General features: G+C 46.1%; 2 protein-coding genes and 1 long non-coding RNA gene across 3 annotated transcripts in view; all 3 read right to left on the reverse strand.

Moving 5' to 3' along the window:
- Positions 1–18,922, reverse strand: part of LOC135899113 (sodium-coupled monocarboxylate transporter 2-like) — a 99,510-nt gene extending 80,588 nt beyond the window's left edge. The window contains exons 1-2 of the mRNA XM_065428400.2: positions 18,769–18,922; positions 17,289–17,396 (exon numbers count right to left, since the gene is read on the reverse strand). Of these exons, the coding sequence (XP_065284472.1) occupies positions 17,289–17,396; positions 18,769–18,858 (198 nt within the window). The 5' untranslated portion in view covers positions 18,859–18,922. The remainder of the gene's footprint in view (positions 1–17,288; positions 17,397–18,768) is intronic.
- Positions 13,129–13,797, reverse strand: LOC135899831 (uncharacterized). The gene has a single exon (XM_065429195.2). The coding sequence runs from the start codon at positions 13,795–13,797 to the stop codon at positions 13,156–13,158; it is 642 nt and encodes a 213-aa protein (XP_065285267.1). The 3' UTR covers positions 13,129–13,155.
- On the reverse strand, positions 14,581–15,729 carry LOC135898272 (uncharacterized). The gene is made up of 4 exons (XR_010563297.1): positions 15,408–15,729; positions 15,226–15,302; positions 15,087–15,146; positions 14,581–14,901 (listed from the first exon to the last, which is right to left on the reverse strand). It is a non-coding gene; the product is annotated as an uncharacterized lncRNA (long non-coding RNA).
- Positions 18,923–24,577: the final 5,655 nt, after the last annotated feature.

A 24,577-nucleotide genomic window follows, 5' to 3' on the forward strand; every position in this document is an offset into this window, starting at 1 on the left:
GGCCTGCGCGACGAAAGTACGGCAGGCGGTTTGAAGGAGCGCGGTAGAAGTGCTTAATTGCGATGCCGTGCTGCTGCGCCTACGGTTGCCACAACAGACCCAGTGACGGCAAAAAGCTTTTTGCTTTACCATCCGCCGGGCGCAACGCAAAACGAAGAAAAGTGTGGATCCACAAGATCGGGCGGGCTGACTTCGAGCAAGTGGCAAAGAACGCGCGGCTTTGTGAAGTAAGTGCCACGGCTCCTCCAACCTCTTCTTTTGACGCCCGTGTCAAAACGGGCCCGTGTCCAGTGCATTGGGGGCGCGTTGAAGAACTCCAGCTGGAAAAAAATTAATCCGGAGCCCCCATTATGGTGTGCCTTATGAGATCGTGGTGTTGGGATGTAAAACCCAAGAATCAACTTTTTTTCTGTCTTGTGTGCCTTGACTGTTCCAGTTAACGCAACACTGCTTCCTTGTGAAAACTTACAACGCAAAAGAATACAGACGCACGTAGTATACAGAGATAAAATTAGCACTTCAACAAAAGTGTTGCTGGTGCCAATGAGGGGAGGGGGATAATTATTTTCTGAACCTCTTTCCAGTTCTCCCATCAAGTTCCTTCTTTTTTTCTATCAAATTCTAACCATTTGCACTGTAATAAATAAATAACGATTTCATATGCTGGTACGTTGTTCAAATTATCTATACCGCATATGTGTGAAAACGTTGCTCATGGCCACCACAACCTGTGCATGAGCTACGTACATCTGTAAAAGGCCGGAACAGAAACGGCCCTGCTGCCTGGCATTGCTGACCGCAGACAGTCGGAATCTCTCACACGCCCGCCGAACAAAAGCATCCTGCACGTACGTAAATTAACCTACGAAACCACCTGCACATACTTTCACGCTGTCAAAACCTGAAACTCTGGTAATTACTCGCGTGTCTGAGCACACCGCGTGCTTATGTCGTGTTTCAGCAACACGAACTTTCAACGTGCGGGCGCTTTACGCCTTAAATACGCCTTGAATAATGGTGCTTTTCTCTATTTATTCCGCAAATCCGACACGACATTCTTAAGGCCAGTTACCGACTGACAAAGCAAGATCTAGATTGAAAAAACTGCTCCGCAGGACTCGAACGAACTTTTCCGCGGATTTCCTGCCGTAGCGTGTTAGCCGTCGTCTGCTACGGCAGGCCCACCGCCGGCGACGCCACCGTCGAGGCCGCGCCGAGCGGAGGAGGAGGGAAGTGAATGGCGCTACTTTGGGAGATTGAGGGGCTTTAGGAAGCGGGGAGCAACCGCGCCGTCTTGCGTCGCTCCAAAGGCCGTGTGGGGATGGGTGGGGGAAGAGGGGCGGCCTTGTGCGCCAGCAGTAACATACGATTGCTGGGTATTTCGCGACAGGGCGTAAGGCGAACTGACGATTGCGGCTCGCCGTATGTCTCGTGCACCATATGTGGAGAAAAGCGGGGGAGGCATCGCGGCAGCGGCTTCGACTCCGCCAACAAGTGCGTACTTTGCATGGCCGCGCGCGAACGCACTGGCCGTACCTTGAAAAGAATGTGTTCCCGCCGCTCAATTTTAAGCAATTTTACAACCTGGGCGCTATTCTGGATATTCTGCCATTTTGTTCGATGCGTGACATAGACGCGACGCGAATAAAATGCCGCTGATGGCCCCATTTTGCTTGCGTAACGCGACGCCAACCTGACGTTTTGTCTAAGAAACTCAAATGAAGGCACTGAACGTAAGGTTCTAGGTGAAGCAAAACAGTTTTCCTGCGCAGCAAAAATAAAGAAGCTAGCTCAAAGCGTATGATTATTTTGTGGAAAACGCTTCATCCTTCCGTCGTCTGCTTCATTAGCTAGGAAGTATGTAGCCGGGAAATGGAATGAGTCATCGCACGTTGATGCAAACGCGCTCGTTTTCTGCTTTGGTAGAACATACTCGACCTACCATTGGTGATGCGCACGTTCTAGGCCACGTTATCGCTATCTCGCGAAACGCAAGTGAGTCAGCCCGACTCGGCTGGCTGAGAAAGGCCGAATATCTTCGATAGCGTTGCGCGCGCCACAGATATCCGCTTGCGCGGCGCAAGCGCCGGCGCTGTCATCTCTTGTTCGTTTCGCCGGTTATTCGCACCGCTTTAGGAAACTTCAAGGCGCCACCTGGCGTACATTCTTTTTTATAAATTAAAAAGACGCGTTGTCATAACTTTTGATTCTGCAAAAAGGCACCAATCTTGATTACAATACAAACGCAGCAGTGAAAAGAGGACAAAGTTGCTGAAAGTTTGCTATGTTCAACCAATATTATTTCGTTTTGTGGGGTTTCCGGCTCTCGCGGTGGTTGTGTGGAGCCATTGCGTTGTGTTGCCGGGGGCTCCGTGTCCCTCTCCTCCTTGCCTGGACGGGGTGGCAGCGGGTCATAAAACTGTCACTCTGGTGTCATCCTGCCCACGGGAAGGTCAACAGGCTTTCCCCATTGGCCGACATTTTGGCGGGATTCGGGCCCTGCTTGCGTGCACTCCGGGTAAGCGCGCGCAAGACGGGACCCGGGGAGACCACATCGGGGCGTCGGAGGGTGCGTACGTGTTCCTCTCTGCCGGCGGCGGCACCCTCTGTCCGCCGCCGGCCGATGGTTACTTCGGCTCGTCGGCGTCCCGGCCTCGGCGGGCGCGCGCGCACTCTTCCGTCGTCTCGATGTCCTGAGGCAGCGTCTGCCGATCGTGCCCCCATTCGCAACTCAAATCAACATTAGGGGGCGCTGCGAAGCCTGGCCCGGTCTGGCTACACTGTGCAGTATGGCGGCTTTACGGACGTCCCCGCGTGCGCTGTCCTTCGTGAAAATATTAAACTTCTTGCAGCGCGACGTTAATTCGCGCTGTTTTGTGGAGGGAGAACGGGTAGTGGACGCCGAGCACCTCATTTTAGCCAGTACCAGTGGTACAGTGAGTAGTGAGATGGAAGTGGTCGCGCTGTGTGCGCAAACCTCCGGCGTGACAGCGGACCCGCACGAGATTGTGGTGGGAATCACCGACGCATTCCGGGACCCATCGATCGTGGAGGCAAAGTGCTCATGCACTGCTGGATTGTCACAAAAGTGCAAGCACATCTCAGCTCTTTTGATCCACTGTTACAGGTAAGTCTTCCGTGACTCAGTCACTACATCGACGCGCATGGGAGCGAAAAGCAAGCCCGCTGCTTCCACAGCTTTCGAAACGGGGCCGGGATAATGTAACTGACTCTGTTCCCATTTCAAACCTGTTCTATTCCTTCGCCGCGACTGACACCAAAGTTGCTGTTTCCAAATAGTTGTCGGGGCTAGGAATAGAATCGCGGAAAAGAGTCGGTTACATTACACCAACACAGCTCACATTTTTTTTCAAACATAAAGCCAGGGGGAAAAAATGGATATCCTTGTATACTGAGCGTGTAGCAAGGAATCAAAACGCGAGCTTTTCACTTTGTCATGCAGCCTAGTTTAGCATGCTTTGTGAGAGTGTGGCTAAGCTCTCTTCCTAGTTTTGCGTTCCGGAAACTTTTATTTTCTATTTTAAATTCAAGATAAGCGCACCATGACTGCTGCTTCGCTTAGTCGTAGTTACTGCAGTAAGTTGCTCACTGTTTCTGTCGTAGAAAGAAGCGCGAAAAGGAAATCGAACGATCTGCTTTCAATAAGAACCTGTGCAAACCAGGTGCAGGTTTGACTCGTGGTGCATGACCTGATCGTATCTGATTACTGCCGGCCTCATGTGCCGCCACAATTGGCTGCTATGTAAACTAATGAAAGGGAAAAATCTGTTTCTGTGTAAGCTAGTCGTGACTCACCTCATGCGCCAACCTGAACTGATTTTGCATGTTCCTCTGTTGTTGAATCATACATTTTAAGGCTAGGTTCGCCTCCCAACTGCTTATTTCGTTCAGACGCTAATATCAGATCATTTATTCAATGTTTACACATTTTCAAATGAATGTGACGCTTACTTCTCAGCTAAACACTTCTAGCCTGGCAAGCGAACATTTAAACCCAGCTTATTCCGTTTGTGTGATTACGAAATGAGTGGGCTTTTCTTGTTTTTTCACGAACATAGCTGCAATGATGGTTGAAAACAGGAGTGAAAATTACTGATAAGCTAGGAGCACGGTTACATTTGGAAAGACGGGTGTTCACATACTTCGTGACGAGGAACTTGTTCAACTTTTCATAGTGTGCCGTACAGTCTCTCAGAACTATGCATTACTTGGTGCAGTGATGCAGCATATGGTACCAGTGATCTTTTGCAGAGTTCTTGTCTGAACTATGTTGTGTTTTTTATTAGTATTATCACAGCCCATATAAAGCAAAAGTAAGTCACATACATAAATGCATATATTGCAATTGAAGGGGCACATGCAATGTATGGTCATTGATACATATGCGAGCAATCTTTCTAAATGTGGTTTTTGGGCACTGGATGGGACTCACAGAAGAAAAAATGCACACGCATCATCACTGCACTGCAGGTTTTCGACTAATTTAGAATGTTATGCTGATGAACTTGTTGACTACGACTTGTGTATCTCAGTTATGTTTTGTGCAACAAAAACCTCTTCCAGATCAGGCCTTGGGTCCCTGCCGCCACTTAGCTGCACAGATGTGGCGTGTGCATGGGGCACAAAAAAGAAACTTGTGCAGAATATGTATGCACCTGCGCCCATCCGGACATATTGCCATGTGAAGCTGCCTGTCCCTCCTCCGCATGTTCCAATGACTGATGCCGCATAGATGTTGCAGATCCTTCAAAGCAGTGCTCTAATTTCTGCTATTGCAGCGTTCAAGTAAGAGTGTACCAGTAACGCATTTGTGAACCGAACTCTTCTCAATCGGATGATACACTATAGCTGATACACTGTAGCTGATGTTTTTCACATGTAAAGTGCAACTAAGATAGCAGCCACACCTTCGTGCTAAATTTTATTCCCGCATGTTTTACATATCTCTTTCTTTATGAAATACAAAGAGGCTGCTGCAGTGCAAGCACTTGTAAAGTCATAGAGAAGGAACCAGCCAATAAAGCACATCATCCTCAGAACAGCCAAACTGGCGTAGTGGCTGTAGTGTCCTGCTGCTGAGCATGAGTTCACAGCTTTGATTCAGGATGTGGCAGTCCATTTCAATGGAGGTGAAATGCGAAAACCAGTTAGGCTCACGTTAAAAATCACAGGTGGCCGAAATGAATTGTGAGCCATGCACTACAGTGTCTTGTATGGTTGGGGTGTTGCTTTGGGAGCTGAAATACAGTGATTAAACTACCTGCAAAGACCACTCATAATGTTTAGTTGGCACACAGTGGCCACTGTAGCTTTTTCTCAATGAAATGGGGACAACCATCAAATAGTAGCACCAACCAAAAGCTGAAGCATAAATAATAGCTAACAGAAGAAATTTATTTTGATGTTAACAAAGGCAAGATGGCAAGCTTGATTAGCCACCTGCTTGTCCATGCTGTATTGAACGTTTTGTTGAAAAGAGGTATGTTAATTGCTTCTCATGTATGTCAGATTGGTCTCAAGTGTTTATACTTTACCCAAAAGTGGTTTGTGCTTGTGATGGGTGATAACCAAAGTGACAAAAATAAATCTAATTTTACCGTCTGCATAGCGAAGGCTGGGCAATGCAATTTTTGGTGTTATAAAAACACTTGTGCGAGACATGAAATGCCCAGAGGTGGTGTTCATTCATGTTTCACACAGCTACTTTTCTTTAATGTTGTTATTGGAGCTGCTGAACCACTGGCCACTCTCATTTACACATATGGATCCACCATATAATTTTAAGGTGATCGATAGCGTTAGTAATTTATGAATTAAGCTTTTGCAGGGATAGCTGATAAAAGCCTTTTTTGTATGCCGCGTCATTACTGTTATGAAGTAACTGCTATCCCCTTGCATGAGCTGCACAGTGAAAGTATACCAAGGAATGAGTGAATGCATTGCTCATACAAAAACCCTGACAAGTTGGTGCATGTGTAGATTTTATAATGAGACAACATTTGGGCTCACCACAAAATATAGTAAATCTGAGGTTTTGTTCAAAACTAGTAAAGCCAAGCTAATGACGTAATCTGGCTCTCTTTCCTTAGCTCGTATGACAAGAGTGGGCTGTGTCCTCCACTTTTCTCTTCTCACAATGTAAAGTTCAGCAGCCTTGTAACATTTAAGAGGAGGTGCAGGATTATTCCTCCACAGGGCGAGTGAATTTGAATGAACTGGAAGCAATTTTTTTTCCTTCTATATTCATGTTGTGAGAACCATCTATGTGACGCTGATTTAGGTCACTAAAGGAACGATTGTTCCAAGCAAATTTATATGAAATGCATCTGTGCATACTTAGAAGGCAGGTATAGCATGGTAATGACTATTTCGTAGTTGGGCGCGTGATTGCTATAAGAGCCGCATATGTTAGTAGGTTGATGGTAAAAACTCGATTGCTGTATGTTGTTTTATTTGTTGCCACTACCATATTCTTTACTGCTATGCAGGAAACGCAGAAGAGGGCAGGACAGCTCCACAACAGAGTCTCGGATCAAGAATGGTGAGTTCTGCTGTTGTCATGTGTTACTATGCAGTCAAAGTTTCACGTTTAATTGTGCCTGTTCTGTGCACTGGGGCATGCATGCTCCTACACCATTGTTTAAGAACTGAAGTGTCTACAGCTTAATTAAAATTCAAAGGCAGCAGTTCTTGCTGACTGGAAAAGTTTCACATATGAATATGTTTATCATTTCAGATTAAATTGTGGATAATACAGAGGAAAATTTCACTGTGTTATGACATTAGGTTCAACAGAAACTACTATACTATAAATGTATAAAAACACATTTAAGAAGCTGTAGCAGTGTAGCTGTAGTGCCTCTGTGCATTGCTATTTTCTGTGTACTTCGTCTAAGTGTTGGTCTCCCAAATTTGAACTAAGCGGTAGGTGTTTGCATACTCAATGTATTCCTGAGCATCACATTGTAGTTCTACGTATGCGCACCAGCGTTAAAGAATTGTAGGAGTGACAGAAAACTGTATTGCAGTCACTGTTTGGCAGGTCTGAAAGGTGATGGTGTACTTTTGTCATCTTATCTAGGAGTTGTGTCGAACACTCGTGTCGATTTGTGAGGTGGCTGGCATTTCTTATCATATGTTCTATAAGGATCCATGCTTGGATCATTTGCTTGCATGCACTTCACTGATTAGGCCGTAAGCCTCTCCTCAACAATAAAACAACTTTAAATTATTCATTAACATACATGCGTGAGACAAATTGACATTTACATAGACTGCCATTCTTAATTGCTTGTTTGTCACCACCAGTGTGGACACTGGCCTACATTGGTGCATTTCGCTACACGGAAAGCCAGACATTCCTTTCCTGGAAGACTCTTCACACCTTAATTCAAAGCGCACACCGTGATCACAGCTAATTAAGTATAATTCTTCTGAGAGTGCACAAAAGGCTAAAAATTGCAAAGCAGCAGAAAGACACAGCAGTTTGGCATCCTCCTTTTGAAGGCATCTTTTTTCTGTATGACGTGCTTTAGTTTTTAGAGGCCACCCTTCTGAAACTCTCTCCACAATCACATGATGCATTATTTGCTACAGCTACAGATAGCCTACATGAGAGGGCATACAATGGCAGCAGTTTCACTTTGGCACTGTTGGGGCAACTAAACAAGTCGGCATCTCATGACATTGAAAATCTTTTTTGTTCTGGGCCTAAATGAGCAGGTGGCAACAACTTTCAGTACCGAGCTCTCTAATCTTGAAATGGTGCCTCCCCAACCAGTGTAGGCTCTCCGCTAGATATAGTTGGTTATTAAGCACATGCTACTGTGAGTTTCATGCTTTTCAGTAGCATTTTTATATTGTAAATTTAGATCAGTTGCCCTTGAATAATTTTTTTGTGATATTCATAGTTGCAGAATTGCAATTTTGGTGCAGACTTATTACTCTGCTGTTGCTTTCTTTCACCTGAACCTGATGGATGTCTGTGTTTATGTTTGCAGCCAAACAAGCCTGCCGTTCCGCCCCACTTCCTATGTTGGAAATGCTGAGGGCTCAAGCAAATGAACTAAAGCAGAAAGCACCAGAAGACGTCATGCTCCATGTGTGTGAATTATATGGTGGAAAGAGTGCCAGGAGTGAGTTTGAATCCTTGACACAGGGACAGTCGAATTCTCCAGAATGGCACAGATATCGAAAGGGCCTTGTAACTGCAAGCATTGCTCATGTCTGTATAACTCGAGCGAAGACTTTTCTTCGTTCGAAAGGTGCGGCCAACATTGACCCATTTCTTATGCTTATTTTAAGAAGCAGAACTGTTATAACACCAGCAATGCATGTTGGGATTTCAAAGGAAAGTGCAGCGCGTATTGCATACCAGACCTGGCAAGAAGCACTGGGGCACACACTTCAAGTGCGTCAGAGAGGGCTGGTTTTGTTCGAAGAATTTTCCTTCATAGGTTGTTCCCCTGATGGCTATGCCATTTTTTCGTGCAAATGCTGCGAGGGCAAGGAAGTCCTCTTGGAGATTAAATGTCCAACGAAGCTGGACAACTCCTTTAAGAACTACGATACCTTGGAGCCTAAATTAGAGTACTGTACGCAACTTAATGTGCAAATGGCTGTGTGTCGTGTAAAGGAGGCCCATTTTTTTCTTTATTGTAGTGACACTTCCTTTTGTTGTGCTGTTGTACACTACAACAGCTGTGCCTTTGATGAGTTTAAAGATACAATAATTAGTGTATACAAGGAGCGAGTGATATCAGAGCTCCTCTTGAGGCTAAGCCACTGATGTCGTTCTTGCTGGTGCCGACTGCTCAAATTTTAAAGGGACTGTCAACCAATTTTAATGTTACCTTCTTTTTTCTTCTACTTCTCCCAAGTGTGACAAAAAGCTTACTGGTCACTGTGTCCAATCATACTGTGGCAACTCATAAACAGCGCTGGAAAATTTTTTTCATCTGAATTTTTTCCTCTGCAGTGAGCAAATAAAAAATTAAAATTAAATTATGGGGTTTTACGTGCCAAAACGGCTCCATGATTATGAGGCACGCAGTAGTGGAGGACCCTGGAAATTTGGACCACCTGGGGTTCTTTAACGTGCACCTAAATCTAAGTACACGGGTGTTTTCGCATTTCGCCCCCATCGAAATGCGGCCGCCGTGGCCGGGATTCGATCCCGCGACCTTGTGCTCAGCAGCCTAACACCACAGCCACTGAGCAACCATGACGGGTAGTGAGCAAATAAGGCATATATGCTTGAAACATTGAGAGGTGAGCGTGATAGCGATTATGCGCCAGCATTGTTGAGAAGCAGACGGCAAGTGCGGCCCTAGCTGTACGAAATATTTTATCAAACCTTTCTAGCAGTTCGTGTTTTCTGAAGTGTTGAATTATTCATACAATAATAGCTACATTCTTTCATAGTTTACAAATACTTTGGACGTATACATGTCATTGTTTTTTTTTAACCTTAGCCAAGCCAGTACTGCTATTCATGTAGTGCTGGTATCTGTTTACAGCACATTTAGTTTAAAACTTCACATGAAGATCACATAACTCTGGGTGCTCACTCACAACTTGTGTGCATACGAAAGCAGTCATGTGCACCATTATGCATTGAAGGCTTCCACGGCTCTGTCACTCGACTCATTGCTGCGAAAGCAGCACCATTCATTTGAGTGTACTTTTTTATAGTTCATAATACACGTAAAATAAAGGGCAAACATCTATAGTACAGAGAGTGATCTTGAACAGTATGTGGAACAGCAGTTACAATATTTTCATTGCACACATGTGAAGTGCTAAAGTTTCACCGCCAGTTCCCGCCACTTACCAGGTTTTGAGAGTTTTCGTGCCAATTTGAAATTATTTTCAGTTAAACTGCAAACAGCTTCCTCGATTGTGTCACTGTAAACGAATGTCATTTCATTTCTACCTTCTCCTGGCACATTTGGTGTGGTTGTCAGTCCCTTTAATGTTTCATCTCTACATTGCGTTTCATTGTTCATATTGAAAAGATTCTGTAAAGCGAAATGTTCATGTACATGCACCTTTGTAAGCAGAAGAGACCCTATTGTGTGCCAAACTGCAACTTAGCTTCACCTTTCGCTGTGGCGCTTGAGGTCACCTATCACCAAGGCTGGCACAGTGTTTTTTTTTGCCGACATGACTGTTTCCTATGGCTCATATGTTATCTTTTCACAAGTTGTGCCCAAGCAACTGCGTGACATCAGTGGTGACTTAGGCAGAACTCATGAAACCAACTTTTCTTTGTTGTCTTTGTTTGTGCGCTTCTTAAAGGGGCCTTGAAATTGGCATGCTGCATAATATAGATACGACCACCACAAGCCCTCTCCGCAGGATGGTCAGAAAACTGTGTGTATTGATTGGTCTCTGTAAGTGATGTAGCTCCAGGCGCCAATCTCGCGTTTAGAGAGTGCCACACGTGCCTGAGCCACAAGTAGCAATGTGACAAAAAAAAACATGAGCAGTGCCTTGCCCCCTTGCCATGCACCATGTAGCTTCCAGCGCACTACTGGAGACGAAAGGAGAAAGCAATGCATCGGTGCGATTGCTAATTCCGCTTACACTTCAGGGATTCAAAAAAAATTTTGTAGCAGATTAGTCAGCTGTCCGTTAGTAGTGAGGTCACTGTGATCAATCGGATAAGTGTTTCACTGCCTTTTTAAGTGGTTCAACTTTGTGCAAGTTAAATTTTTATATGTCACTTACTTTCCATTTATTGATATATTTATAGTAAGGACAGCTCTATCTGCTCTCTGGGGGTCAATAATTATAATTCACTGATGTTAAGTCTGCACGAATGTCTCCCCATCTTGTATGCTGGTGGTTTAGTTATGCTTCTTAGGAGAGCCATTTGCATTGTATTCAACAAATTAGGAAGAAGCATAAATTATGGTACATATACCAGCTGGGGTCATTTGAATGAAACCATTCTTTCAGGGTACTCTGCACTGGTGGCCAAACTTTCCAAATATTCATTGTATGCAGGTTTGACACTGTTCCATGTTACTTCTCATGTTCTGTTTGGCAAGATAAAAGAAATCCTCATATGCTAAAAAGTGCAACAAAAATGGGCTCGAGTAAAATGTGTGAGGCAAACACCTCGACACTGAGTACAGTGAACAAAAAAATTGAGTGCGTGTGGTTTATTTTGCGAAAAAATACAAGTAAGGCAAGGTGAGGGGGACAACACCCATTGAAACATAACCGCAACTCTATGCACACAGATCATAAGTGAACTGCAAATATCTCGGAATACCATAAGACGAAAACTTGCATCAGAATGCGTAGCGTAAATCAGCAGTTCAGTGAAGAATACAAGTTGCAAAAGAATGTGCATTGCTAATTTACAAAAAGTGTGTTGAAGTTGAAGTCTGCAGGTTTGGCCAATGCAAACAAGTGGAGCATGTAGATCACATGGTAACAATCGTGTTTGAAAAGTATGAAACGGCTGAGTGGCATAAAAAATGCTGGATTTGCGCACCCTAGTTGAGGCAGAGACAAAATGTCTGCTGGCAGTAACGCTTGCCTCCTGGCAGCATGGTAACGGGACAGGCTCTTCCATTTCCCAAAATGTGGCCAATTTCCTCCTATACATGGCTTCAGGTACTCAGCTTACAGGAAACAATGTTGTCCAAGTGACATCGGGTGAATTAATTTGAAAATTTTCGGAAAAAGAAAAGGCTTTCTAGACGGCACCTTACAACTACCAATGTATAACCAAAATTTGCAATAGGGCCTGGTGAGGGTCCCTTACGAGGCCATGCACAATTAAGTTTTCCTAACAAAAAAAAAGTTAAACTCAGGCAACATAGCAACACATGTTAGGTTCAAATGGGCTGCAACCATACACAAGATTGTAGAGATGTAAAAAAAAGCAAACAAAACATTAGAACAGGCTGTAGTAAGGAAGTACGCAATGGGGGCGGAAACAAGGAATATCAAAAAAATGTTGGAGGGGAATTTATGTGCCAAAAGTGAACCAACACCACCATTTAAGGAGGGGCACTATAAAAGATTACTTTTCAATGAAGGAAAAGAAGTGCTTTCCTCACACTTTCCGCTAGTCTTAAGGGGTTGAGACACCAAATTTTGAGTCTATAAAAATGATACTGTAGGCTTCCTCTGTATGGAAGGACACTCGACATAAAGTGTTGGACACAGAAAACGTTTAAAATATAGTTTAATTCGCTTCCAAAGAGTGCCTAAATGCTCGTTCTCGTGACAGAGACATATCGCCACCGCGAATGACATGGACGTCACTGTGTTGGAAGCATAACAAAAGTTTTAGCGACATCATACCACATTAGAGTGACTTGCAATGAGTGGTGACCCACAGCACCGGGCAAGCCTAGAGATCCTCGAGGGCGATGAGCCGCGTCAGACCTAGAGTCGTAATTGGAGCTGCTGTAGCTAGCCAAGACAACTGTCGGCGTGGTTTTGTTTGCCTGCGCTGATACAGAATGTGTGTGCGAGAGCAGACGATGCAGCAGTGTGTGCGTCACAGCTTGGTGGATCCACGTGACCAAGCTTTTTAGACAATGACATCACTGTCAAACACTGCGTCCACAAACCGAAACTGAAAATCTTTCATATAAATAATGCGATATTAAATTATTTACTTAGAATTAAGAATATTCGAGCATGTATCATGCTTCCTAGAGCAATAAGAAAACGTTTGAAACAAAGAACGCGCAAGCCACAAATTTGATGTCTCAACCCTATTAACGTGACTTATTTTGCTACAGAGACTGGCTGACGTGTATCATAGTGTTACTGCTTTTAAGATGAAATCTGAAATTCTTGGTAAATTGTTTCAGAAATAATGTAATCAATACTCAGAGGTAGACGATACTTCTGACAGGAACAACATGCTTTTAGTTTCTAATTAGCCACGCAATTACATTACCAGAGCGAAACCACTTGATCTGTAAGAGGACAAACCAACAAAGGTCTATTTCAAGTGTAAAATAAGGGCAAGTGCTGGCTTCAACTCTGCTGGTAAAGAACATGGCACTTCCACTCCTGTGAAGTTTTTAAAACTTCCTTGCATGGAAAGCACGAACCACTTTTACGATGCACATATGTTCGGGAAATATATTGATCCAGGACTCACAAAAATCGATGTGTTGCTAAAATCGGTGATGAGAGGTTTGTGATGCCTGCAGCTATTATAACAATGTCGTCAAGTAGTCCCACCATGCTCCATGGGATTCTTGTTGACAACACTTTGAATATTTTCATTCGCTGTATAGCACACTCTACATGAACTCTTGCTGATGCTATCTTCTGTGTCCTAAGTGCATCGCCCTTTGACATCTGCTTTTGTTTTCTGGATGGAGGCCTGATTAACTCATTTAAGTGATCCGCACAAATGTCATCGATAAGAAAGCCACGGTCTGCCATTATGGCATCTGATATTGGGTCTAGTTGCTTGATGAGGCCGCTTTGCTCAAAAACGGCCTTATCTGAGGTGCGGCCTCCATATCCTTGGCTTATGTGGGCAATAAGACCACTTGGTGTAACAGTCACCATATATTTAACCGTGAAACCTTTCTTATAGAAGGAGTAGGTCTGTAATGCACATCGCAAACAGTTGGGCTGCCCAATAGGAATTTCGGTGCAGTCTACAATGACACGCATGTTACTGAAGTGTTTAAAACAGATGGGCAAATGTTCAACATCTTCTTTTGGTGGCACAGCCACAGTTACCTTTAAAATTTCAGACATCAGCCGAACAGTCTCTGCAATCATATTGCTACATGTAGCTAGGGAACAGTTAAAAAGGTGACTCAAGAATGCAGTGGAAATATGTTTCAATTTCACCAATGTCAATGCAATTCTTTCTTTTACACATAACTGGTGCCGTCCTGAAAGTGGATGAATTTTTTTGTAGCACGTCACAAGAGCATTCAGAACATCACTTGCTTGTGGAAGCATGATACATGCTTCCACACGCCATCGCAGCCATTACAAGCCCATCTGCCTTTACTGAAGCTGTTGTCATCCATATCTCAAGATGAACGCCTGTTTCTAATGTTTATTTTATTAACCACCCCTTATGTAATACCCCTCTAATGGGGTATTTAAGGTAATAAAGTGAAGTGAAGTGAAGATTGATGGCAGGCCTGTGAACGTATTTACATTGCTATTATTTATCGTGTCCACAAACTTCTGTGGAAAAGAACCTGATGTCACTTGGACAGCCTTGCTTTCTGTAAGCCTTGTCCCTGAAGCCATTTCTAGGAGGAAATTTGCCACATCTTTTTCTTCTCTGGAATATTCTCCCATTAATGTCCGGGTGCCAGGTTGGCAAGTGCATTCCTGTCGCAAAACAAAATCAAGAGTTTTAATGTCTGACATAACTGATGCGAGGTGCAGCTCTTATTTTTTTTTGTCATTCCGATAATGCACGTCAATGTGTTAAATTCAATGTTGGAAGTAGGAAACCCAGGGTTTTTGCATCAATTAATTTTCACCCATCACACACCACAACGCTTTCGCGAAGCAAATCCACAAAGCAAGCTGCTGGCTAGGTAAAGACGGCTGCCACATCACAAAGATATATATATATAGAGAGAGAGAGAGAGAAACGTTTATTAAACGAAACAGTGTCCCGAGCGAGGCCGGGTATCACCCTAAGGTGGGAGGGCTCCTTAGTCCAGGAACCCTCTGGCTTCGACTGCCCTCTTGGCCCTGGCGACGAGTTGTCGCTGGTCTTCCAGGTCCCCGAGGGTTAGCTTGGCCTCCCACGTTTCGAAAAGATATAGGAAAATAAATTACCATATTTGCTATGTCCTTGTCACTTGTTGCGTTTTCAAGGCTTTGGTCCATACTGTTAGGGGATGGGAGATCGTCCTGCAATGTCAGATAGCGTTTAGTCCAAGGAACGAGTGGTTAAGCAATGTGTGCACAAGTTACAGTTAATGTGCACCCATCACACATCACATGATACAACGCTTTTACGAAGTAAATGCAGAAAGCATGCCGCCATCTAGGTAAACAGAACTACAACAACACATATATATACAAAGAGAAATTACCATATTTTCTTTTTCACTTATTTTGACCATGCTGTAGCCGTCAGGGGATGCGAGAGTGTCCTGCAATGTCAAACAGAGTTTAATCCCAAGGAACCAGTGGTTAAGCAATGTGTGCACAAGTTGCAGGCAGCCAATTTACCATGGTGGTCGTCCTGGTGGTGCATGGGCTTCCTTTGCTGCCAATGGGGAGGACGCAGACTGTTTGCTTGATTCATGCTGTAATGCATTAAAAAGTGTTAACATTATTTATGGCATGCTTGTAGCCATGGTGTATGTACCATAAGCATATAAGTGCTGCACTATGTAGTCAAATTAACTTACTCTGGCTGACCGACATGTACGTCGGCGAAGTCTTGCCAGTGAAATCTCTTTCATACGAGCATCCTTTTTTCATCATAGCATGATGTCTTTGGCAGGTTTTCAGTAGGTACTGCATTTCTTTTCAGCCGCCGCCTTTGACATGCAACATCTGAAAAAAATAAATGAATTGTTTGTGCTTTATTGTGTCTCAATATGGGCTGCACCGAGAATTGTTTTCTTTTAACCTCAAAAACACGGCCACGATATTTATAAAAAAAGCATTTGCAAGGAAATGAAGCACAGGTTTGAGTGTGCAGGGCTATGCAACGTTGTACACCGAATGTAGCATCAACAAATGTAGATGAAAGCTGCTCATAACACACAGTACACAGGAGCAAACACCACCACATGACCAGAGTATTTTTGCCACTGACTTGGGGATGATTTAATAATCCAGATAATGCTAGTTTAGGTACTAATACTGCGCATATATATGGGACACGTCAGTAGACGGCGGACGCCGTAAATTTTCGTCGCAACTAGCAAACGCATGTAAAATTGACGTGTGGCTGTCGCGTAAGTGGCAAACTGCAATGAGCGTGAAAGGCTCGCCGTTGGTGCGAAATACCAGTGTCTTATGGGCACTCTTGAACGCGTCGGAGATTCTCAAGTGCAATTGGTAAATGCGTAATCAGTCGCGCTGGGAAGTGCCCGTGTGCAGTGCGCCTGTGCTGCAAGTTCATCCACGCCACGCATGATATTTATTGCGATTTAGCAAGCCACATACGTACCACGTTTACACTCAACACTTCCCGAACTTGCTAGTACATCATTCTTAAAATTTTGAATCTCCGACGCCCAGATAAGTTGCGCGAGACGTGCTGGGCATCGACAGCCTCCCGAGTTACAGCCACGTGTAGTCGAGTGCAAAGGAGACGTTCCTCGCAGAAACCGCTGTGAAACGTCGAACATGAGCTCTAATTACAGCCAATGTGGTCAACGAGTGCAGAGGATACATTCCTCGGAGAAACCGCTGTAACAGATCGAACCTGTGCTCGAATTTCGCGTTGCAGCTGACCTATGCAGCAAATAATGCACAGCCCAATCGCAAGTCCTCGCAATGTGAAACGTGTTTACAGAAGGTGCCGCAGTGACATGTATAATGGCCATTGCACAACGGTCATGTATTAGGTTCGAGTTCACAAGTTCACAATAGTGTCTCACCTGGTAAGGAGAAATCATCCCGTGCAAAATGCCGTGAGCAAACCGTCATTGTCGGCGTCACAGCCTTGCCGATGCGGAGGTTAGTGATCCATCTCGTTCTGCGGCTTCGGTCTTTCCATTCGGAGGGAAATGCGTGAAAGGAAATGTTGCTGTCCTTCCATCTTGCTGACACGCACTGATGAACACGGCAGAACTGCTTGGCCGTTCGCTTTTTTTTTGCTACCGGCTCCATTCTACCGTCTGTGACAGCAGACCCTACGGCGCACATGGCGACTGGACCTCCGTATTGCGTTTCTCCCTACTGCCGCTAGGTGTCGCACAGATTGCTGGGGTTGCGAATAGAGAAAGAAATTTCAACAAGAGCGGACACTCCCACAGAGCCCAGCGGCCCAATTGACTGTAGCACACCAAGCGGATGTTGTTGACTCCTTCCGGTTTCGGTTTTGGGCGCGCGCGTTTTGAACACCAGTTGGTGCACGCCGCGCCGGCTCCGCTGCTCGGTGCGGCATTCATATATTTTTTTTTCGCTTCTGCTGAACCTCGCGCGGCCTTGGCGTGGAATCGTTTCATTATTAAGTAGAAATGATTGCGATTGACCTTTACAAGATTGCACCAAATCTGTCAGGTGCAATTTCACACAGAAAACGAAAGACGTCTTCTGAAATGATGAAATTTTACTTTGCTGTATATAAATGCTCGTTCCGGGCTTCTTCTGCATTCATCCAAAGTTGTGGCACCAGGTGAGCAGCAGACGTTGCCGTACGATGCTCCACCGGATGCCATCAGCTGAAAGAAAGTAAATTACAAGCATGTATCAGTTTGGTATATTGACCTAACCGGAGTATTTCGTGTAGAGGCGAAACGTGCGTAAGTGGTGAATGAGCGGCATTACAGATACATTCACTTTCACGTACATTTCGCAGCAAAGACTCCTCCGAAACAATGCCATGAAATCTGAACATCCGATTTTCAAGCACCCCTCCTTTCCCGGGCATTATTTCCTGCACTTTAAGTGCACAAATACACGGGTGACTGCGCGTTTCCAAAACAACTTGGCCTCAGTCGACACGATGGTACGCCAAGTACACACACAGGCTCAGCCAGACCATGTTGCACGCTCGCAGAATGCCATCTAATCGCACTCAAATCAGACTCGTGGGTGCAAAGCCTGTTTTCAGTCGCTCAGAATACGTAAATGTCATGTTCTCGAGACCCTCCGTGTTATCTTTTATGCGTCCTGCCGGCGCATGCAACGCTCCCGTGTTATCACTCTCGGCAATCGCTCGTCGCGTTTTCGAGAAGCGTGAGTACCGAAATAAGGTATATGATGTTGCAGCGCTATATAATGCGTCACAAACTTGTCCCACTAAAATTCAGTACACGCAAAACTAACTCACTATGGCCGGTTTGCTTTTTTGCTAACACCTTCACAACCCCAGGCGCGGCGAGCAAGCCTCAAAATATCCCAAAGAGTTACCAAATAAATTACAATACTTTTTCGGGTCAGAGAATGCGTCACGAACTTCTACCAGTAGGATTCAGTATACACGCGAAACTGTGGCACACAGCCGAGCCGGTTTGCTTTTTTGCTAACACCTTCACAACCCCAGGCGCGGCGAGCAAGCCTCAAGATATCCCGAAGAGTTACCAAATAAATTACAATACTTTTTCGGGTCAGAGAATGCGTCACGAACTTCTACCAGTAAGATTCAGTATACACGCGAAACTGTGGCACACAGCCGAGCTGCTTTTCGCTAACAGCGTCAATAAGCTGGGCGCGGCAACCGTGCTAAACAACCCCAAATATAACGACGCTAGTTACAATAATGTTGGGGGCCACAGAATGCGCGAAAACTTGTCTGTCTTAGGCGCTACGACGTAGTACACGCATGCACACGCGCAAATGCATCACAAGGCTGAGCCGGTTTTCGCTTACTGCGTCAATAAGCCGGGCGCGGCAAGCGTGCCCAAAAACTACCGAAATAAGTTACAGTAATGTTGGGGCTCATAGAAAGCGTCGCAAACATCTCCCAGGACGAGGCATTAACTCAAATTAACTGCGCCAGAACGGCGGAGCTGTTTTTCGCTAACTGCGTCACTCGAACTAAGCCTAAATGTGCTTAAAATTCGCCGCACACTGTCAGACATAGTTTCTCACCTTGCCGTAGTCCAGTAGTGCAGTGGTGCCGTGTCGAAATGCAGACGATACGCAAGAAAAGCATAGAGAAGGCCGGGAGCCCAGAAACATGGGCTATATCAAAAACAGACGGGCCGCCGAGCACGCGAGCTTCGCACGTACGACCGGCCTTGCTCACTCCTGCGGCTTGTCTGGCGCATGAAGTGTGCACGCGCGACTGGCGTGCCGCTAGCTTGTTGCTAGGCAACGCAACAAAAAGTTGCAAAGTATAAGTTCATTTACACGCCAAACTTTTTCACTTTTAGTGGGAAGGAATAAAAAAAATAAAAGGTTGTCTGGAAGTTTATTTTACATTCTTTTTTTTTTCTGATGCTCGCGTCAACTAACGGTTGTTGTTGAAACTAGGCGTGGCGTGTTTCCTGTTGCCAGTTTTTGAAGAGTGTCCCCTCTTGTTGAATTTCTTTCCCTATGGTGCCCCCGTCTGTTCGTCTGTCGTTTCTTTCTATTTCCCTTTTCTCTGCTGTGGGGCGCGCGATGGCAGGCGCTGACCGAAGGGTAGGCAACTTCTTACTGCTCGGGTTCTTTGTTCTTTGTTCCTCATTTCTTTGTTCTCTCTCTGTCGCAGTGCGCCATTATTGGCCACCGGCGACCATTCGGCCATGTTTTGTGTAATTAGATTCATATTCGGACGTGACGTTAAAACGTGTGTTTGTATTGACTCCCAGTTTAATAAATGTACTTTCTGGCTTCTCGAAAGCTTTGCCTAGGGTTTCCCTTGCTGCGCGCGCGGTCTCGCCTTCCCCTAAGCTGTGGGGGGGGGGGGGGGCGCAGCTGCGCGTCGGCGCACGGAGCGGGCCGGAGCGGGCGCGGACGCGCGGTGCCCTGCACGCGCGGCGGCTCGGAGTGCTCGAACCCGCGGTGGTCGTCCGGCGCGCGCGGAATCGGAGCGTGCGCGCCGTGAGCGTCGCGGGGGAAGACCACAGTATAAACGCGTACTTTTGAAAACCGACGACCCAAAACACAAATGCCAACACCACCCGAGAACGATGCAAATACTATGAGCTCGCGTTATGAACAAAAGATTTTCATGGCGCCAAATGACGGGGGAAACGTGGCAATACGCATTCCTATTGACCGCCATTGCATATGGCTGCTCATTACCACAGTTCGAGCGGCTCGTCGCACCAAAAATTATGGCGAAAAATATCTGCAATGGCGGCCAAGCGCAACGCCAAGCAACGTCAAATTGACGTTTACGAGACGGCCCTTCCTGTGACGCTCCCCACAGCACATTCCTTCAGCCAATCAGCAAGCTGGCATGGCGGCTATTTTGGATCCCCACCATATATTCGTGAAATCGCAGATGCATCGCACTGGATTCTGTGTGATACCGCTCACCTTCTTGGCGAAGCGCTAACGTCGCAATATAGCTGCCAAAGGCCAAAAGATGTATTGGTCGATAAAATTTGCTGCTCCACGTCACGTTTCGTCATCTTGATGAAAACGCAAAATTGCATTTTGCGAAACTTCTGATTCCCGACACCAGTTTCGAGGCACGTGAGCTCTCCACAGCCAATCAGAGAGCCAACATGGCGGATAACGGCAGCCGTGCAACCGTCACACTCTACACTCTTTGGAGTGCCCCTTCTGCCACACAACGATAATCGTCATCTGCCTTGATGCGTTTCCTTTCTTGAAAACACCGCGCCCGCTACTTTCCTGTCGGGAATGCTATCATGCTCATAACGCGAATGCCGTTCGTTACTGGAAAGTACCGGGCTCGCAGCGTTAAAGAAAGGAAACGCATCAAGGCAGATCACGATTTTCGCTGTGTGGCAGAAGGGGCACTCCAAAGGGTGTAAACTTTTCTTAGAGTGTAAGAAAAGTTTAAAAGATATTGCGCGACATAAAAAACGACACGGACGTGAAAGAAGACGACACACCAAGCACCTTTGCGCTTGGTGTGTCGTCTTCTTTCACGTCCGTGTCGTTTTTTATGTCGCGCAATATCTTTTAAGCAATGGATTACCAACTTGCCCGGAATGCTGCTCTCAAGAAAAGTTTACACCCTTTGGAGTGTATATTTGCCACACAACGATAATCGTCATCTCTCTTGCCAGCATTTCCTTTCTTGAAACCGCTGCGCTCGTTACTTTCCTGTCGGGAATACTGTCATGCTGATAACGCGCGTGCCGTTCGTTACTGGAAAGTACGGGGCCCGCCGTGTTAAAGAAAGGAAATGCGGACAAGACAGATGACGATTATTGTTGTGTGGCAGATATACACCCCATAAGGTGCAAACTTTTTTTAGAGTGTACAGTCGATAAAACTGCTATGCTTACCATCGTATACGCGTACACTCTAAAAGAAGTTTGCACCTTTTGGGGTGTATATCTGCCACACAATGATAATCGTCATCTCTCTTGCCTGCATTTCCTTTCTTGAAAACGCTGCGCTTGTTATTTTCCTTTCGGGAATGCTATGTCATGCGCATAACGCGCATGTCATTCGTTACTGGAAATTACCGGGCTCGCCGCGTTAAAGAAAGGAAATGCGGACAAGACAGATGACGATTATCGTTGTGTGGCAGATATACACCCCAAAAGGTGCAAACTTTTGTAGAGTGTACAGGCGATAAAGCTGCTACACTGTTAGAAAAATTTACACCCTTTGGGGCGTATCTTGTCCCACAACAATAATCGTCATCTGTCTTGACCGCATTTCCTTTATTTAACGCTGCGAGCCCGGTACTTCCCATTCACGAACGGCATGCGCGTTATCAGTGTGACGCAGCATTCTCGACAGGAAAGTAGCCAGAGCCGAGTTTTCAAGAAAGGAAACGCCAGTAAGGCAAATGACGATTATTGTTGTGGGACAAATACACACCCCAAAGGGTCCAACCGTTTTAAGAGTGTATACTTACATCGTATACGCGTGCACTCTAAAAAAAGTTTGCACTTTTGGGGGTTTATACCTGCCACACAACAATAATCGTCATCTGCCTTGATGCGTTTCCTTTATTTAACCCTGCGAGCCCGGTACTTTCCCGTAACGAACGGCATGCGCGTTATCAGCATGACATAGCATGCCCGACAGGAAATTAGCAGGCGCGGCGTTTTCAAGAAATGAAACACGTGCGTGGCAGAGATACACTCCAAAGGGTGCAAACTTTATTTAGAGTGTAGTAAGCGCCGATGGACGCGCCACTGGTGGCGGCCTTGTGAAGTGCGTCCGGGAAAGGAGGCAGCCGCATGCCGTAGTTTTCTGTGTCCTTGATCGTACTTCTCTGTCTTATTCACATTTTCAGAGCAAAATAAGCAACACCTTTCGCATGTGTTGGGTGGCCGAAGTTTCACGGAATGTCGAAGAAAAATTGTTCCATGGTGGGGTGCTCAAATACAGGCATAAACGTGCCGGCGATATGGTTCTAATCATTCCCCGCAAAGCGTCATCAACGGGAACGACGCGAGCACCGGGAGCAACAGATCACTGCCATTGTTCTCAGACTGTTTTGTCGTGTCGGTGTTTCTTCCACTCGATCATATGTAGACGGTTAAGCGACGAACTTCGCCTGTAGTGCAGCATGCGGTTAAAGACATTTTCCTAAATTTCTGAATGCTGTTTGCCGCTTGTCTACCGCGTTGCGCTAGCTAAGCAGCGTGACTGCACAAGTGCATCATGTTGTATGTTAAAGTTACAGAAGCTTGCGAGAACTGACACTGTTGGTTTTATGCGGCCCTGTTAATCCTCGAAGCAGCTGTTATGCAATTCATATTTTTGCATCTATTCCATGCATGGCTTCGCGCATGCTGAAGTTGCTGCATGCATAACAATTGTTCATTTTTTTATGCGATGTTTTTACCCTGGCTCGTTTGTAAATGGTCTAAATCACGCTGTGTCTGATCGGAATGATACTGGACAAGTTCTTCTTTAAGAGCTCTATTCTTTTCGCCCGAGGGCATGTTTGATATTGTGGGTTCTTGGGTACCTCAAGGACAACAAGGTTTACAGGTACATGATCGGCTTCTGCTCCGGACTCTCTACGCAGGATGCCATGAAACTAACCAAGCATCAGATTGTGGATGGCCGTTCCAGACACGTCAAGGCTCTACTCGGTCTGGACCTCGAGAAGGCTTTCCACAACGTGCTCCACACCTTCATCATCGAGAGCATTTAAGACCTGGGTCTCGGTTCCAGATTCCACAGGCACGTAAGCTCTTTTCTAACGGACAGGAAAGCCAAGCCTCGCATTGGAGATTTCCACTACGAAGATGTTCCCCTCGGAGGGCGGGCCACTCCTCAAGGCGTCGTCGTCTCCCCCACACTGTTTAACATCTGCATGATTGGTCTTTTCGAGAGGTTGGCACGCGTCGAGTACGTCAAGCACACCATGTAAGCCGACGAAATCACCATATGGTGCTCCGGTGGTTGTGAGGGAAGAGTCGAAGAAGCCATGCAGGACGCGATCGACGTGATCGAGGAGCATCTCCACCCCACCTGACTTCGATACTCCCCGCCAAGTCGGAGCTTCTGCTTTACAGAAAAGAGAAGGGAGGCAGACCCAACGATTGGAGGCCAGTCTCCGATAGCAGAATCAGTATTCGCACTTGTGACGGGGTGTGATACCCAGGGTGGACGTTATTGGGGTCCTAGGCCTGTTTGTCGAATTCAATGGCGGGAACGGAACGGCTTTGCACAAGATCATCGCAAAGACGGACATCGCTTTCCGTGTCGTTCGCAGAATCGCAAACCGGCACCGAGGCATGAAGGAAAACAATCTCCTCACGCTGATGAGCGCCTTCGTACTAGGCCACTTCACGTAAACGATTTCTATGCACAAGTGGCTCAGAGCGAAACGAGAAAAGCTCAACGCTCTCATCCGCAATGTAGCCAAGAGGGCTCTCGGGCTACCCATATCCGGACCTATACCGAGGATCTCCTCAAGCTTGGGGTACATAACACCGCTGAGGAGACTGCCGAAGACCAAGAACGCGCGCAACTCTCTCGCCTGACCACCACAGTGGCAGGTAAACGCATCCTAGAAAAGCTGGGTTACCATCCTGCAGGATTTCAGGTGGTCAGTATCCCGATACCTAGGTGCATTCGAGACAAGTCCGTAGTTGCCCCTGTGCCCCGAAACGTCCATCCCGTCCCCAACGAGGGCAGACGCAAGGCCAGAACAGCAGCCATGCTCGAACAGATCAAGCAAGGAGGCATTAAAGCCAGCATCGTCGATGCCACGGAGTACAGCAATGGGAAGACCTTTGCCGTCGTTCTGGTCGACTGTAGCGGCATGATTCCCAATAGCACCTCGATTCGCACTTCAGACCCCGGAGTCGCCGAGCAAGCCGCTATCGCCCTCACAGCAACACAGAAACATTGGCCGGACTTCATGAATTTTGATGCCTTATTCTATTGCACAACCTGTTATTTTAACTGAAAGGGTGTCTGCTCAAAAGTGAAAGCAAAAATCACGGCCGAAGCCGTTGTATTTGATCTATGTCTGTTGCTCAAGGAGTTCGGTGCGGGTAGACCATCCATCTTTTGTTCGTGGCATATTAGAGCACAACTTTTAGGCGCCCGTTGCTGCGTTTCGCGCCGGCGTCTTCCGTCTGTGCAAGCGAGCAAACGAGCACATCGAAGGAAGAGACAGCGAACGCGGAGCGCAGCGGAGGATGAAAAGTGGCGACAGCGAAGGGAGCGCGAGCAGGAAAGCGAGGGAGCAGCGTAGGGGAAAGCGCGAGAAGCAAAGCGTAACGCCGTGCAAGACAGGCTTTGCGACGACGACCGCTACGCCATGGCGCCTGAGTAGTGCCATCTCGGTACTATC

Source organism: Dermacentor albipictus, chromosome 10 (assembly GCF_038994185.2).
Source record: "Dermacentor albipictus isolate Rhodes 1998 colony chromosome 10, USDA_Dalb.pri_finalv2, whole genome shotgun sequence".
NCBI lineage: Eukaryota > Metazoa > Arthropoda > Arachnida > Ixodida > Ixodidae > Dermacentor > Dermacentor albipictus.

Excerpts from the sequence above, each read along its gene's own strand:
- LOC135899831 (XM_065429195.2), bottom strand. The coding sequence starts at position 13,797 with ATGATTGCAGAGACTGTTCGGCTGATGTCTGAAATTTTAAAGGTAACT.